The 16,815-nt window shown below is 37.6% G+C and overlaps 1 protein-coding gene across 7 annotated transcripts in view; it reads left to right on the top strand.

Moving 5' to 3' along the window:
* Window positions 1-16,815, top strand: part of LOC127874092 (interleukin-6 receptor subunit beta-like) — a 188,948-nt gene that overhangs the window by 156,947 nt on the left and 15,186 nt on the right. For all 7 annotated transcript variants that reach the window (XM_052418211.1, XM_052418217.1, XM_052418216.1 and 4 more), the window contains 9 exons: window positions 1,593-1,684; window positions 3,016-3,232; window positions 5,132-5,280; window positions 8,333-8,501; window positions 9,053-9,211; window positions 10,749-10,904; window positions 12,664-12,751; window positions 14,487-14,571; window positions 16,053-16,211. In XM_052418211.1, the coding sequence (XP_052274171.1) occupies window positions 1,593-1,684; window positions 3,016-3,232; window positions 5,132-5,280; window positions 8,333-8,501; window positions 9,053-9,211; window positions 10,749-10,904; window positions 12,664-12,751; window positions 14,487-14,571; window positions 16,053-16,211 (1,274 nt within the window). The remainder of the gene's footprint in view (window positions 1-1,592; window positions 1,685-3,015; window positions 3,233-5,131; window positions 5,281-8,332; window positions 8,502-9,052; window positions 9,212-10,748; window positions 10,905-12,663; window positions 12,752-14,486; window positions 14,572-16,052; window positions 16,212-16,815) is intronic.

Here is a 16,815-nt window from a genome sequence, read left to right as displayed (position 1 = left end):
AAAAAGAATTAAAATAAGTGTGGGTTATTCTGCAACAAACCATGGGAGATGTAAAAGTAATTCTGCAGTGTCTAAAAAGTTGTCTAGTAAAATGCAGGTGCTTAACTCTTCCAGTGCTGAAACCGAATTTTGAAGGCCTTTGCAAACAGTTTGGATCCAGACCAAATGCCACAGAATGTGGCGTCTCATCAGGATCCAAACTGTTTGCTATACTGATAGTATTCTTTGAACAAAATCAAAGAAAATGCTAATTTTAGAAACTCAGCAGACGACATTTTTGCAGACGACAAATTTCCCATCATGCAAAGGGGTACATTATTGATGGAGCAACATTGTCTGCACACTTTTGGCATAATAAGAATTTTTACAAGTTTTTGATAAACAACTTTCCGCCTAAACTTAATTTTTGCTAAGAAAAGACTTTCGTTAAATGAAAAATATCATATAAGCCTGTTCAAACTGTGCAGGCTGTTCTGGGACAACACTTTACGCACACTCATTCAAGCCTCTTTCCACAGATCACGGCCCATATAATAATCCCATGTCCAAACTATTTTGCTGGACTGATTGTACCTTCAGTACCCACAATACACAATGCAGTGTTCTACTGAGCTTGGAATATGTTACCATATACAGAGTCACACATTTCATAAAAACAACTTGAATTTTTGTACTGTATTACATTTGAGCACTAAAAAAAAGGTAAAATTGCTGGTAAACATCTGCTGACTTGAATAAACATCAATGTTTTTCATCCATCTGTCTAAACATCAATGTTTTTCATCCATCTGTCTATGATTTACTTTCAGAAGTTGGTATCGATTGCTTAAAGGGGTAGTATTTAATATAAATAACAGGGTGAGTATTTAATATAAATAACAATATGTCTGAAAAACACTTGCCTGTTTAGATAAAAACCCAATCAATTTACTTTAGGAAAAAAATTAGGATGTATGTCCATGAAGGGTTAAAAAGAGAGGTTCTCATAGATCTCTTCTCCTTACACACAATCTCAGACTATATAGCTTGAATCTGATTCAAGAACTGCCTTTTCCAATAATTACTGGAGGACATATAAACCCTTTCCCACTCAGAAGCAAATTAAAAATTGCTATGTGCAAACAGCATAAAACCAGAACAGCCTGCGAGTAACTCGCAGTCTGTTCAGGTTGAATATAGTTAAAAAGGTCTTCAATGAAATGTAACTTTCTGAGGGACCACAAATGCGTCACAATACATGTCTAATTTGTAAAAGGTCGCCGTGGTGTAATAGATATGATGTCCGCCTAGCGACCGGGGGGTCACGGGTTTGATCCCCACCGTGGGAGCGTTCTTTAGATCTCCCCCAAAGACACCAAGTACTGGTTCTAGGCCCAGGAAACAGACTCGAGAGCGTTTAAATTAGCCTTAGGCTTTCTATGCAATCAAGCTAAAGATAAATAGGTTTAAACTAAAAGGTTAATATGTGCATATAGTACTGGTGCACAATCTCACCCAGGAAAAGTTTGAGGGGGTGCAGTTGCAAAAAATTTCAAACAAACCAACAAACAAACTGACCATGTTTTGTATGTGTTATTTTGTCACATTTTTAGTGCCAAATGTTGGTCCAGAAATCCTGCCTGGAAGTTATACGGAGCAGCGTTGCCTCACCCACTACTGTACCACCGTAATGCTATACTGGAAGGTGAGATATTTATGTACAAGCAGGGCTTCAATAAAAAACTCCTGATTTTATTTTGTCTGTTTGGGATCGTCAAAGACTAACTGAGTTTTGCTCAGGGAAAACAGGGCTAGAAGCATGATTGTAGTGTGATTAGGGGCAACACTTTCTGACAGGGCAAGATGCATGAGTGTAGTGTGATTAGGGGCAACACTTTCTGACAGGGCTAGATGCGTGAGTGTAGTGTGATTAGGGGCAACACTTTCTGACAGGGCTAGATGCGTGAGTGTAGTGTGATTAGGGGCAACACTTTCTGACGGAAGTGGACTTTTATTCATAACCTCAATGTTCAAGGACACACTTAAAGGTCAAAAGTCAAATTATGGCTATAATGAGATTGCTTGTGGCATAAGAGGAGGATTGAGACAAAAGTGGAATGTGGGGCATCTGTGCCATATTGGCACATGCCTTGTTATTTTAATGAAGTAGAATTCATCTGAAAATGTACTCAATTCATACATTAATTACTTGAGTATTAACAACCTCAAATTAAAATTGAACCCTTTCCCTCTCTGAAGCAAAGTTAAAATGGCTTTATGCAACCAAAGTAATACCAGAACAGCCAGTGAGTCAATTGCAGTCTGTTCAGGTTATTTGCTGTTTGCTGTTTATGAGTAACTTATGGTTGGAAATGAAGCCTTGAAAACTTTAATATTGTAAGAAAGGTCTAAAATTGATTCCATTTGTTAAAGGGGCCTTTTCACAGATTTTGGCATGTTTTGAAGTTTGTCATTAAATGCTTTATATTGTTAAATGTAAAAATTGGATCTAAAAAGCTCCAATAAAAAATCAAGAATAAAATTTAAAAAAGGAAAAAAAAGTAGCCCGCAGCAGGGCTCGAACCAGTGACCCCCGGAGTCCTGGAGTAAAAACCAATGAAACCGCTCGACCATCCTGCCAAGTATCTATGTAAGACGTATTTATACTTTATATAAGCAATCTTCGTAGTTTCGCAAAATTTAACGACAACAACAGAACTCTCCAAATTATTCAATCGTTTCGTGTTGCATCACTTTATAATTTTTAGGTTTTTAAATCGTCAAAAGATGCATATAATGGCTATATTAGACCATGGTAAATGTTCAATATTACTGTTTCCTCACAAATACCATAAATAAAACGAAAATTTGCGAATGCGAAACAACTTTTTTCAATTTTGTCAATTTACCAAAACGTGAAAAGATTCCTTTAAGGGACTACACTTGCATCAAAGTTTATGTCTGAGTTGTAAACAAATAATCAAATTAAAATTCATATATGGGTTAAACTACATTGTAATAAAGCATTCATTGCAGCCGTTGAGCTTAAGAGAATCCAACGGCAATGTGACGTTCTACCAGTTGTCCTGGACATCTAGCAGATCCAACGGGTGGGTGAATGTGACCATGACCAACACGCAAGGTCACGTCTTTGTGTCCCCTGGGGAAGCCCACATTGTCCGGATATGGGCCGCAACCAGGAAGGGTTTATCAGCAAAGCCTTCCACTATAGTCATCCCTGCAGTCCATCAAAGTAGGTTTAACGAGAAATCTTTTATGTGTGAAAACAGGGCTTAATGCATGTGCATAAAGTTTTGTCCTAGATTAGCCTGTGCTGTCCCCACAGGCTAATCAGAGATGACATTTTCTGCCTTAACTGAATTTTTTTTTTAGAAGCTGCTTCCTTTAACAAAATATCCATCACATTGGAATGAGTCTTCCCTGATTTTTTTTTTTTTTTTTTTTATACCACATTTATATAGCGCCCTTTTCATACTCACGGGTGCGTTCAAAGGCGCTTTACATGTTTTTCCCTGATCACTGAGTCACAAGTCGTCCGTTAACATCTTAACATTAGCCTGTGCGGACAGCAAAGGGAGTCTTCCCTGATTAGCCTGCGCGGACAGCAAAGGGAGTCTTCCCTGATTAGCCTGTGTGGACAGCAAAGGGAGTCTTCCCTGATTAGCCTGTGTGGACAGCAAAGGGAGTCTTCCCTGATTAGCCTGTGCAGACAGCAAAGGGAGTCTTCCCTGATTAGCCTGTGCAGACAGCAAAGGGAGTCTTCCCTGATTAGCCTGTGCAGACAGCAAAGGGAGTCTTCCCTGATTAGCCTGTGCAGACAGCAAAGGGAGTCTTCCCTGATTAGCCTGTGCAGACAGCAAAGGGAGTCGTCCATGATTAGCCTGTGCAGACAGCAAAGGGAGTCTTCCCTGATTAGCCTGTGTTGACAGCAAAGGGAGTCTTCCCTGATTAGCCTGTGTTGACAGCAAAGGCTAATCCTGGAGGACATTTTACTCACTTGCATTATGCGAAGTTTTCCAAGAACCATGTTAAATGAAGGCACCAAGGTTGCCCTACATTTACTTAAAGGTTTGTGTGGGGGTTGATGGTCTTTATAAGAAATTCAATCATGTCATTCTATTATATTATCACTGCTTTTTAGTAAAGCCAGTCAAAGATTTCAGCATACATGAGTTGCCATGAGAAAGGTCTTATTAGCCAAGCCTTCCACTACAGTCATCCCTGTGGTCCATGAAAGAAATCAATAATTAATTAGCGTCATTATTTTTTTTTAAAGAGGGAATGTAGAGGTATGATAAACAGAAAAACAGGTGACTGCATCGTAAACTGCCCTATCATTGTATGATATATCAGGCTAAGCACCAATAAAACAATAACCTGTCAAGCCTCCCTGTACTTTTATTCTAAGCCTCACCTGATTACACCAAAAAAGGGCAGTAACCTGTTATCCTTTTTATCACTCCTTTAGTAAATGTCAGTCATATATTCACATTAAGCTTGTGCATGAACATCAACTAAGGAAGGGCTGTAAAGCAAATCCCTTTGGACTCCAGAGGAGGTTTTGACTGCGATTTCTTATTTCCTACTAATGCACTCTCAGGCCTTACATTTTTCTTTTGTGGTGGAGGTTTTTTTATGGTTATTTTATATGACATGAGGGTGCTTATGTTCCTAAAAGCTCTTGTCCTGATTCCTGAAGTCAGCCATTTGCACTTTATCAGTGTAGTCTCCATATTTAAAAAAAACATTAAACAAAATTATTGATTTTTTTCAACTGGCTGTAACATTTTCATGTTTTAATTTCTGGCCAATGTATCTATGTTGTTCTTTATTTAGGGATCAGTTTGTTTATTTACTGAATTTTAACCCATTTATGCCTAGTGGACTCTTCCATCCTTCTAAATTGGATCAATTTATGTCCAAAATTAGGGATGTCTAGTATATTTATTTCTATATTTAGAATATTTCTTTCAGAAATTCCTTTAAGCAAACAACGCAGACCCTGATGAGACGCCGCATCATGCTGCGTCTTATCTGGGTCTATGCTGTTAGCAAAGGTCTTTTTTCTAGACGCAAGGCATAAATGGGTCAACTCTGCAATAAACAAATTTTGATTCTGTTCAATTGCCAGAGCCTCCAATTCCTGAGCATCGCGTGGAGGCCAACAACAACAACTTGACTATCTACTGGTCGTTGCTGTCTCCTGTTGCCGCAGTAGCCCCCTGGTCCAACATGACATCTTACACGGTTTTCTGGTGTCATGGCAACGAGAACTGTCAGGTGGGTTTACCTGCTGCCCTGATAGCCACATTGACGCATTAATAGTGATTACGAAAATACAATTAAATTAAAAACCTTTCTTACTAGATTCAAGTTTTACAGACTTCATTTCCAACCCTTAGATACTGATAAATAGCAATCAGCATAAAACCTGAAATGACATTGAGTTACTTGCAGGCTGTTCTGATTTTATACTTGCTTCTGAGATGAAAAGGGGTAAAGGAGGATGGAACCATTTTTTTGCAAGCACAGAGATATTGGTGGTCTGATAATAGAAACAGATACAAAGTGGACATTCTGGCGAAAACCTGTCCCAGATAAATGGCATTTTATTAGCTGGGCTGTTTTCGGAGAAAACACAAGGTATTTTCATAGCCAGCTCATCATCCGCTGTCCGCCGTGCTAAAACCATAACATTGGCACTAAAATCTAAGTGCTTCTACCTACAACTTTGAAACTTCAAATGTAGCTGCATCTTGATGAGTTCTGCACGCCACACCCCTTTTTGGGTCACTAGGTCAAAGGTCAAGGTCACTGTGACCTCTAATATAAAACTTCTGACAAGCTTTCATTTATTAAAAACTGAACCCGCAGCAGAGCGTTTGCACCCGCTATGCGGTGCTCTTGTTGTTATTTCACATTTCTGAATGTAAGCTGCCCCCTCATATCTTGTAATGTTACAAGCCAGACAATGGTCCACTCCTACTAAAAATCTTCAATGCAATGTCCATTTGTATTCGAGGAGATATTGATGATATAAGTGTAAGTGAGGAGTGTTTATTGCACAAAACTTATCTCAAGTGTTGACTGTACTGTTAATCATTGAATCAAAGTAAAATTCTGCATTTTCTTTGATAAATAAGCTTTTAATGCCCCGAAGGAGGGCATATAGTGATCGGACCGTATCTGAACTGAACCCGCAGCAGAGCGTTTGCACCCGCTATGCGGTGCTCTTGTTGTTATTTCACATTTCTGAATGTAAGCTGCCCCCTCATATCTTGTAATGTTACAAGCCAGACAATGGTCCACTCCTACTAAAAATCTTCAATGCAATGTCCATTTGTATTCGAGGAGATATTGATGATATAAGTGTAAGTGAGGAGTGTTTATTGCACAAAACTTATCTCAAGTGTTGACTGTACTGTTAATCATTGAATCAAAGTAAAATTCTGCATTTTCTTTGATAAATAAGCTTTTAATGCCCCGAAGGAGGGCATATAGTGATCGGACCGTCCGTCTGTCCTTCTGTCACACTTTGCGTTTAGGTTTTTCAAAATGCTCATAACTTCTAGGGCTTTTGAGATATAACCTTCATATTTGGTATGCATGTGTATATGGACAAGGCCTTTCCATACGCACACAAATTTTGACCCCTGTGACCTTGACGTTCAACTTAGAGTCCGCGTTTAGGTTTCGAAATCTGCGTTTAGGTTTCGAAAAATGCTCATGACTTATATGTCCCTTGAGATATATCCTTCATATTTGGTATGCATGTGTATATGGACAAGGCCTTTTCATACTCACAAAACATTTTACCCCTGTGACCTTCCCCTTGAACTTAGGGTCCACGTTTTGGTTTCGAAATCTGCGTTTAGGTTTCGAAAAATGCGTATAACTTCTATGCCCCTTGAAATATAACCTTCATGTTTGGTATGCATGTGTATATGGACAATTCCTTTCCATACGCACACAAATTTTGACCCCTGTGACCTTGACCTTGAACTTAGGGTCTGTGTTTCGGTTTCAAAATCTGCGTTTGGGTTTCGAAAAATGCTCATAACTTCTATCAAAGCGTTTATAGGGGGCATATGACATCCTATGGTGACAGCTCTTGTTTAGTAATAGGACTGTGTACAGCGCAATTGAACATTGAAAAATAATTTGTGTGCTGTAAAAGTGTATTTGTATTTGTATAAAAACATTCAAGTTAGACAAATTTAGTTATATAGACACACTCAAGTGCATTACATGGCAAGAAAATGACTCAAACATTTCCAAAAAGCCTACTGCAAAAAGGATTCTTTGTTTCAATCAGAATTTATTTATTCATGTGTAGTAATGAGCTATTTGTGTTAGTTTTTATGCCCCCGGTAGGGTGGCATATAGCAGTTGAACTGTCCGTCATTCCATCTGTCAGTCTGTGCGTCCGTCCGAAAACTTTAACATTGGCCATAACTTTTGCAATATTAAAGATAGCAACTTTATATTTGGCATGTATGTGTATCTCATTCAGCTGCACATTTTCAGTGGTGAAAGGTCAAGGTCATCCTTCAAGGTCAAAAGATATAAAATACAATCCAAGGGAAGTAATAAGCTTTAAAAGGGAGATAATTTCTAAACCTGCCAAATGATATATTGAAATTTTATTTCAGAGCGGGGCAATAGGGGGCATTGTGTTTCTGACAAACACATCTCTTGTTTGTTTATACCAACATCATATAATTGAGACACATTATCATTTGAATATTCATAAAAACACTTCCCTTTTCTGGATACAATAAAGTGAATAAAAATGCTCATAAGTTATATTTGGTAATTGATTTTCATAGATTTTTATGGATGTCAAGCAGATTTTAGTCTTAGCTCATAGAAAATTTCAAGCTACAAACACTGTTGGCTACCAAGTTCCAACAATTAATTTTAATCCCTGCTTATACATAAGTGTCGGAAAAAAAAGTCTTCTAGTTTGGCCCAGAATAATCAGGCCTTTTTTCATTGTCTATATACCACACCTGATGAACTAAAGCCATCTCTATATTGAACATGTATTCTCTATATCAATTATTGTAATAATGCAAATAATTATAATGTAAAAGTTTATATTCAATTAAAATTTATACTTGTAAGGACTGTCCCATTTAAAGTATTCCATTCATAGAATTAATTGTGAATGCCGATTTTTTTTTTTAATGTTCAAATAAATTACATTGATAAAAATAGCATACTCCATTACAGCTATGTGATGCACATGTAGATATGTCTCCTTTTGTCAGTAACCAATCAGATTTTTCTCCTCTGGTCAGGAAACAATCAGATTGTCTCTTTATTTTAGGAACCAATCCGATGGCAGACAGTTCCAATCAGCGAGGATCAGTTCACGCTAGAGCTGCCTCAGTTTCGCTCCCACATGTTTGGGGTGGCCTTGAATGCCGTAACATCTTCAGGGGAGGCAATTAGCAGTGGATTTAAATGGAACACCTGCATTTACAGGCAACACGCAGGTGACTTCCCTCCCTGCATAACAGATTTTGCTGCTGATTTCAAATAAATATTTTTTTAATTGGTTGTAAGTTTGCTCAAATAAGTTGTTTTTATGCCCCCTGTAGGGTGGCATATAGCAGTTGAACTGTCCGTCAGTCCTTCCGTCTGTCAGTCAGTCTTTCTGTCTGTCCGAAAAACTTTAAGATTGCCCATAACTTTTGCAATATTGAAGATAGCAACTTGATATTTGGCATGCATGTGTATCTCATGGCACATTTTGAGTGGTGAAAGGTCAAGGTCATCCTTCAAGGTCAAAGGTCAAATATATGGCTTCAAAGCAGCGCAGTAAGGGGCATTGTGTTTCTGACAAACACATCTCTTGTTTTAAATCAATTTTGTTGTGAACACAAACTTTAAAATTTTATGACAGAAAAAGGATTCCAATCTCAGGTGATATAGAAAATCAATATCAGAATGTTTTGTATTAACATGACTGGATTTCAGTATTTTTAAAGTTAAAAATGTTTACCCGTACATTCCATGCATAAACATAATATGTTCTGTCTTCCAGTGCCACTGATATCGCCAGGCAATGTACGTCGGTCGGCTTACCAGCCAAACGGAGGCCTGAGTGTGGACTGGGACACCCTGTCCTGCGATGTCAGCGATGCCTACATTGTCTCTTATACTGTCAATGTCTGTCCTTCATTGCATGGAGACAACTGTACTGGTAAGCTTAGTTTGTAGGCAATTTGTTGTTTTGGTCACTCTTTTTTTTAACATTGCAATCCTATAGGTATCTTAAATCTTAATTTATTTATTTCAGTTTATATCTAGTTATATTCTTTTTTGGACTCTTTGTTAGATATTGTCTGCAGATTAGTCAGATCCTGAATTTAAATGTGTCGCGTTCTGAGAAAAGTGGGTTTAATGCATGTGCGTAAAGTGTCGTCCCAGATTAACCTGTGCAGTCTGCACAGGCTAATCAGGGACGACACTTTCCACTTATATGGTATTTTAAGTTTCAAGTAAGCCCTCCTTACCTAATCAAGTTTAGGAAGAAAGTGTTGTCCCTGATTAGCCTGTGCGGACTGTACAGGCTAATCTGGGATGACACTTTACGCACATTCATTAAGCCCAGTTTTCTCAGAACGCGACTCAAATTATCAATTATATTCCAAGTTATTGGTTCCTTTGAACAAAATAGACCCAGCCTTTCTCTGGGAAAACAGGGCCCAATGGATGTGTGTAAAGTGTTGTCCCAGATTATCAACACCCAAACTTTACGCTTGTATCGTATTTTTGTTGAAATGAAGTCCCTTTTTAGCCAAAATCCATTTTTGTGGTGACTGCACAGGCTAATCTGGGACAACTCCTAAGGCACCTGCAGTAAACTTCATTTACCTCTTTCAGTGCGGGAACCGAATTTTGAAGGCTTTTGCAAACAGTTTGGATCCAGATGAGACGCCACAGAACGTGGCGTCTCATCTGGATCCAAACTGTTTGCTATTCTGATAGTATTATTTGAAAAAAAATCGAAGAAAATGCTAATTTGAGAAATTCAGCAGACCACATTTTAGCAGACGACAAATTTCCCAGCATGCAAAGGGTTAAGCCCAGTTTTTTCATTTACCCAGAGAGAGCGACTCAATCACTGTCAATAGTAACTGTATTCCCAGGGGCTTTGTCCACCTATTCAATCACTGTCAATAGTAACTGTATTCCTAGGGGATTTGTCGACCTATTCAATCACTGTCAATAGTAACTGTATTCCCAGGGGCTTTGTCCACCTATTCAATCACTGTCAATAGTATCTGTATTCCCAGGGGCTTTGTCCACCTATTCAATCACTGTCAATAGTAACTGTATTCCCAGGGGATTTGTCGACCTATTCAATCACTGTCAATAGTAACTGTATTCCCAGGGGCTTTGTCCACCTATTCAATCACTGTCAATAGTAACTGTATTCCCAGGGGCTTTGTCCACCTATTCAATCACTGTCAATAGTAACTGTATTCCCAGGGGATTTGTCGACCTATTCAATCACTGTCAATAGTAACTGTATTCCCAGGGGATTTTTCCACCTATTCAATCACTGTCAATAGTAACTGTATTCCCAGGGGATTTTTCCACCTATTCAATCACTGTCAATAGTAACTGTATTCCCAGGGGATTTGTCGACCTATTCAATCACTGTCAATAGTAACTGTATTTCCAGTGTATTTGTTGACCTATTCAATCACTCTCAATAGTAACTGTATTCCCAGGGGCTTTGTCGACCTATTCAATCAAGGGCGGACAGAGCTCGATCTCAGTGCAAGGTCTGACCGTGGGAGACCGATATCGTGTCTGGATCAGTGCCTACTCTGCAGCAGGATCTGGGCCCAACAGCGAGGCAATTTACAGCATAATCATAGACCGAAGTATGGCTTCCTAAAACTTGCTTAGTAAAAGATGTTCAACCTGTGTTTGTCATTGTTACATGTTGCACGCACTAGTGCAAAGTGCCTCAAAGGAATGTGAAGGATTTATAGGTGACAGTAAATTAAGCTATGTTATACTCCGTCCCATATATATTTTCATGATATGTTGTACTTATATTGTCTGCCAATCTGTTATTGTAAGATAACCATAAAATGGTGTTAAGTGCCTTTTTTTAGAATCCTATGCCAAAGCTCAACTGAATAGGAATCAAACTCAGAAAATTGCTTTTTTAACCAGGTTTTCCAAAGGAAAAACCTGGTTATTAGATTGGTGAATTTCGGCAGGCGGGCGGAGCAAGCTTGTCTGGGCAATAACTTTGTCGTTCATTGTGAGATATTAAAATCATTTGGCACATTTGTTCACCATCATTAGACGGTGTGTCGCATGAAAGAATTACGTCGATATCTCCAAGTTTAAGGTCACACTTTTAGTTCAAAGGTCAAAAATGGCCATAAATGAGCTTGTCCGGGCCATAACTATGTCATTCATTGTGAGATTTTAAAATCATTTGGCACATTTGTTCACCATCATTTGACGGTGTGTCGCACAAAAGAATTACGTCAATATCTCCAAGGTCAAGGTCACCACGACTAAAAATAGATTGATCAGTAACAATGCACATTTTGAGTTGGTCTCCCTTGATAACACTTTTTTTCATCCCCACTGAAAAAAAATTCGGAGGGGATATAGTAATTGGTCCCATCTGTGCGTCTGTGCGTCCGTCTGAAATTTTGTCCAGAGCATAACTCCAAATCTATTCAATGGATTTACTTGAAACTTAGAATATGAACAGATGGCAACTAGGAGAACTGCATTGACCAAGAACCATAACTCTATCTACCTTAGTTTTTGAATTATCTCCCCTTTTATATAATTTCTAAGTAAATTTTTGTCCTGAGCGTAACTCTAAATCTACTGAAGGGATTCACTTGAAACTTGTAATGAAAAACAGATGGCAAGTAGAAGAAGTGCAGTGACTAAGAACCATAACTCTATCTACTTTAGTTTTTGAATTATCTCCCTTTATTTAATTTCAAAGTAAATTTTTGTCTGGAGCAAAACTCTAAGTCTACTGAAGATATTTACTTGAAACCTGAAATATAAACAGATTGCAAGTAGGAGAAGTGCAATGAACCATAACTCTTTTGGCCGTAGTTTTTGAATTATCTCCCTTTTTTTACATATTTTATTTATTTATAATTTTAAATTATATTTTAATTTAGTTTCATAGTAAATATTTTAGCTTTTCAGGTGCCATGTTTTACAAATAATATTCTACTCTCTGAAATAAATGTTGTCATACAAGCAAACACATTTCGGCAGGGATTTGGCACTACTGTGACAAGCTCTTGTTTCAATTTAAAATCAAGGTCGCCATGAGTAAAAAAAGATTGAATCTTATACAAGGGGGATAACAATGCACATTTTGAATTGTCTCCCTTTATCAGACTTTTTTTCACATTGAAAACCTGGTTTTGTGACAATTTTGTCCCTTGTTTTAGTTTCAAATTGACATAATATCTACCCTGAGATAGGGAGATTCTATTTCCATCCCTGTTCTGGGAGTCATTTTCTTGCCATGTAATGCACTTGAGTGTGTCTATATAAGAGTTAAGTACCTGTTATCAAAAATACATTCACCAGTGCACCACTGAAACTATTCCATGACTGATTGGTTCTTGGTTTTATTGTGTTAAGGTCTGAAGCCTGGGGAGATTGCAGGCCTGGTTGTTGGAGGACTAGTGGTGATCACTCTCGTCATTTTTGTTGTGGTCACTTGCTGTAGGTAAGTCTAGAGGTCAAATGGTCACTTGCTGTAGGTAAGTCAAGAGGTTAAATGGTCACCTGCTGTAGGTAAGTCAAGAGATCAAATGGTCACCTGCTGTAGGTAAGTCAAGAGGTCAAATGGTCACTTGCTGTAGGTAAGTCAAGAGGTCAAATGGTCACTTGCTGTAGGTAAGTCTAGAGGTCAAATGTTCACTTGCTGTAGGTAAGTCAAGAGGTCAAATGGTCACCTGCTGTAGGTAAGTCAAGAGGTCAAATGGTCACCTGCTGTAGGTAAGTCAAGAGGTCAAATGGTCACTTGCTGTAGGTAAGTCAAGAGGTCAAATGGTCACTTGCTGTAGGTAAGTCAAGAGGTCATATGGTCACTTGTTGTAGGTAAGTCAAGAGGTTAAATGGTCACTTGTTGTAGGTAAGTCAAGAGGTCATATGGGCACCTGCTGTAGGTAAGTCAAGAGGTCATATGGTCACTTGCTGTAGGTAAGTCTAGAGGTCAAATGGTCACCTGCTGTAGGTAAGTCAACACGTCAAATGGTCACTTGCTGTAGGTTAGTCCAGGGGTCAAATGGTCACCTGCTGTAGGTAAGTCCAGGGGCCAAATGGTCACTTGATGGCATGCTGATTAAATACTATGCCCTAAGTATTTGTTTTAATAGGAGTAGAGTGTTGAATTATGTATGAGAAGTCTTCTTACAACTTCTTTTACCTTGAATGCAATTTGCAATTTTGTTTTGTTAAGATACAATAGTTATTCTTTTTTATGCTCCCCCAAAAAATTTGGGGGGGGAGCATATAGTCGCCGCTTCGTCTGTCCGTCCGTGCACAATTTTTGTCCGGGCTATTTCTCAGCAACTAATGACCGGAATTCAATTAAACTTTATGGGAAGCTTCACCACCAAGAGGAGATGTGCATTTTATCAGCCGGTTCTGGTCGGATGATATTTGACAGAGTTATGGCCCTTTAAAATTTTCCATTGTTCATATAGTGCAATTCTTGTCCGAGCTATTTCTCAGCAACTTATTACAGGAATTCAATGAAACTTTATGGGAAGCTTCACTACCAAGAGAAGATGTGCATATTATCAGCCTGTTCTCGTCGGATGATTTTTCACAGAGTTATGGCCCTTTAAAATTTTCCATTGTACATATAGTGCAACACTTGTCTGAGCTATTTCTCAGCAACTTATGGGAATTCAATGAAACTTTATGGGAAGATTCACTACTAACAGGAGATGTGCATATTATCAGCCGGTTATGGTCAGATGATTTTTCACAGAGTTATGGCCCTTTGAAATTTTCTATAAACTGTACATATAGTGCAATTCTTGTCCAGGCTATTTCTCCCCAACTACTGACTGGAATACAATGAAGCTTTATGGGAAGCTTAACTACCTTGAGGAGATGCGTATGTTATTAGTGGGTTCTGGTTAGATGATTTATTAAGAGAGTTATGGCCCTTTGAAATTTTTAAGTTGCTAAACCATCCATCGTATGATTTTGTCCAAAGTTATGCCCCTCAAGACGTTTCCTTTTATCTGAATATATAGTGCAATATTGTGACCAAAAAAAACTTTGGGGAGCATCACCCGTCTCCGACGGTTTCTTGTTTCTAGATGGAACCCTTATACTGGTTGATTCACTGTTTTTTGACAAGCATTTTTTATACACTCTTTAGTTGCATTTTACATTTCTTTAATTGAATGGCTTCAGCATGAATGGCACGCATTTTTTTTTTACAGACGACTATTTAGATCACTCAAGGACCGTTACCAGTACCCAGTGCACATAGAGATACCTACTTCATTACATCCCTTGCCACCCATTGTAAGTCAGGTCTCAGAGTTAGCAATTATTTTACGACAAATCTATTATTTAAATTGATTATTTAGCACATGAGAAATTAACATTTATGATTTATTTGTTCCTGATTTCAAATATATAGAAAAAAAAGATTGAAATGAATTGAAAAGAAGTTCTGAATTATTTAACTGATCATTACGTATGAACATATAAATAATGTGTTGTTCAATGTTTGTATAAGAGCACCGCTGCATGTCTCTGCATCTTCTTCTACAAGCAATTATTGTATTGTCAAAAAATAAACAAAAACAAAAGAAAGATTGCAATTAATTCAATTCTTCAGCATTTTTAATGCTTTATAATTTTGTAATTTGTTTAAGATCATTAGTCATAAACAAAATTATATTTTCAGTTTTAATTAACATCATTCTTTCTAATTTTTTCCCTCCATGATGTACAGTGTTCTTTTATTTGTTGAATCTGTAACAAAAAGTTATAATTTTGATAATCTGTGAAAAGTTTCTTTTCTGAGCACATTGATGGCTAACATATTAATTAAGTGAAAACCAGGTCCAATGTTCTGGATTTAATAAATATTAAGTAACTTTTTATGATTCCACAGAGTGGCAGGCATTGAGAGTTTCACTTGTCAGTCCATCCATACTTAAAATACATTGTCCCAAAAGGTGTCCTCTGGAACTACCATAATAGCTCAAAGTTTTTTTAGATACAAAACAAAAATAAAAAATTACAGGTGTCCAAAACTTTAGAGATTAAAATTGATTAAGTCCGAAAATTATAATAATATTGAAATAAAATCAATAAGTCAATGTCCAATAATTGTATTGTGATTTACTCTTCTTTTTCTGCTTTGAAAGAAATACAATTTCACAGGTTTGCTAACTTTTGCCAGAAATGATCGAACCAAAAAGTAAAAACATAAAACATTCTGCTTCCTTAATAGGACGAAACTGTTGCAGATGCTGTTGGGTTAATCAAATGTTTTCTACAGGTATACATGGTTATTTACCCAATTGCGCGAATGTAATGGTCCATTGCCCTCAGGCATGCGTCTGCAAAGTTTTACAACCTTAATCCATTTTTAAAAATCCATGCTTGAAGTGTCACAAGATAAGGGAAAACAGGGCCTAAGTCTGTAGAATAGCGCTAAAAATTTACTGTCGGTAAATTTAGAGACATTAATAGGGAAGAAAACCCGTATGTCTTAAAATTAAGATTCACAAAAATATTATTATTTTTGCTTTAAAAGAACTTAGAGTACACAGCTGATCTTGATCAAAGTGACACAGATTGATGATCAAAATGTGTTGATTATCTTCATTAATTACAAAAATACGGCCAATTAGAGGTTAGAATGAAACATTATGAAAACATCAGCCAAGAAAAGTATTTGAGATAGTATAGTCTAGGGGCCCAACCACATTTTTTATGAGTCTCTGCTCATTGCAGCAAATTGAATTTATCTTGATGCCATCTTGTTACAGCCGATATCTGCTCATGAGATCTCACCATGCTCGGACGACTCCGACGGGATCTATGAGAAGATCGTGGACTGTCCTCCCAGCCCGCAGTCCGAGTCAGAGTCCACAACTGGGGTCCACGCCCCTCTGCTTCAGTACTCCTGGAAATTCTCTGCTATAAAGGTAATAGACTGAATTTAATTTTAACCCTTTCAGTGCTGGAACCGAATTTTGAAGGCCTTTGCAAACAGTTTTGATCCAGATGAGACGCCACAGAACGTGGCGTCTCATCTGGATTCAAACTGTTTGCTATTCTGATAGTATTCTTTGAAAAAAAATCGAAGAAAATGCTAATTTTAGAAATTCAGCAGACAACATTTTAACAGACGACAAATTTCCCAGCATGCAAAGGATTAAAGCAGAGTGTTGCCCCTGATAAGCCTGTGCACATCTGCTAATCATGGACAACATGTTATGCACATATACTAAGCCACATATTTCAGTGCAAGGGACAAAGACAAATTAAGACACTTTCAAGTCCCTTGCCTGGGTAGAAAAGTTCTTGGTGTCTCTAGAGAAGATCCTTAGAATGCTTTTAAAGTGGAGATACTCTGATATAATACAGTAAAAAGTCATCCTCTTATTAATGTTAGCAAATTAAAAGAACATTAATATTATTTTCAGCCTTGATTTTTTTGGCAAATAATTTTAAAAAGCAGTTATATATTGATTTGAGCATGTTTTGTATACTTTGGCAGAGGATTGTTTCAATACCCCAAAATGATTG

Source organism: Dreissena polymorpha, chromosome 3 (assembly GCF_020536995.1).
Source record: "Dreissena polymorpha isolate Duluth1 chromosome 3, UMN_Dpol_1.0, whole genome shotgun sequence".
Classification (NCBI taxonomy): Eukaryota; Metazoa; Mollusca; class Bivalvia; order Myida; family Dreissenidae; genus Dreissena; species Dreissena polymorpha.
Note: the sequence above shows the minus strand (reverse complement) of the source record. Positions and strands in the feature narration are given on the sequence as shown.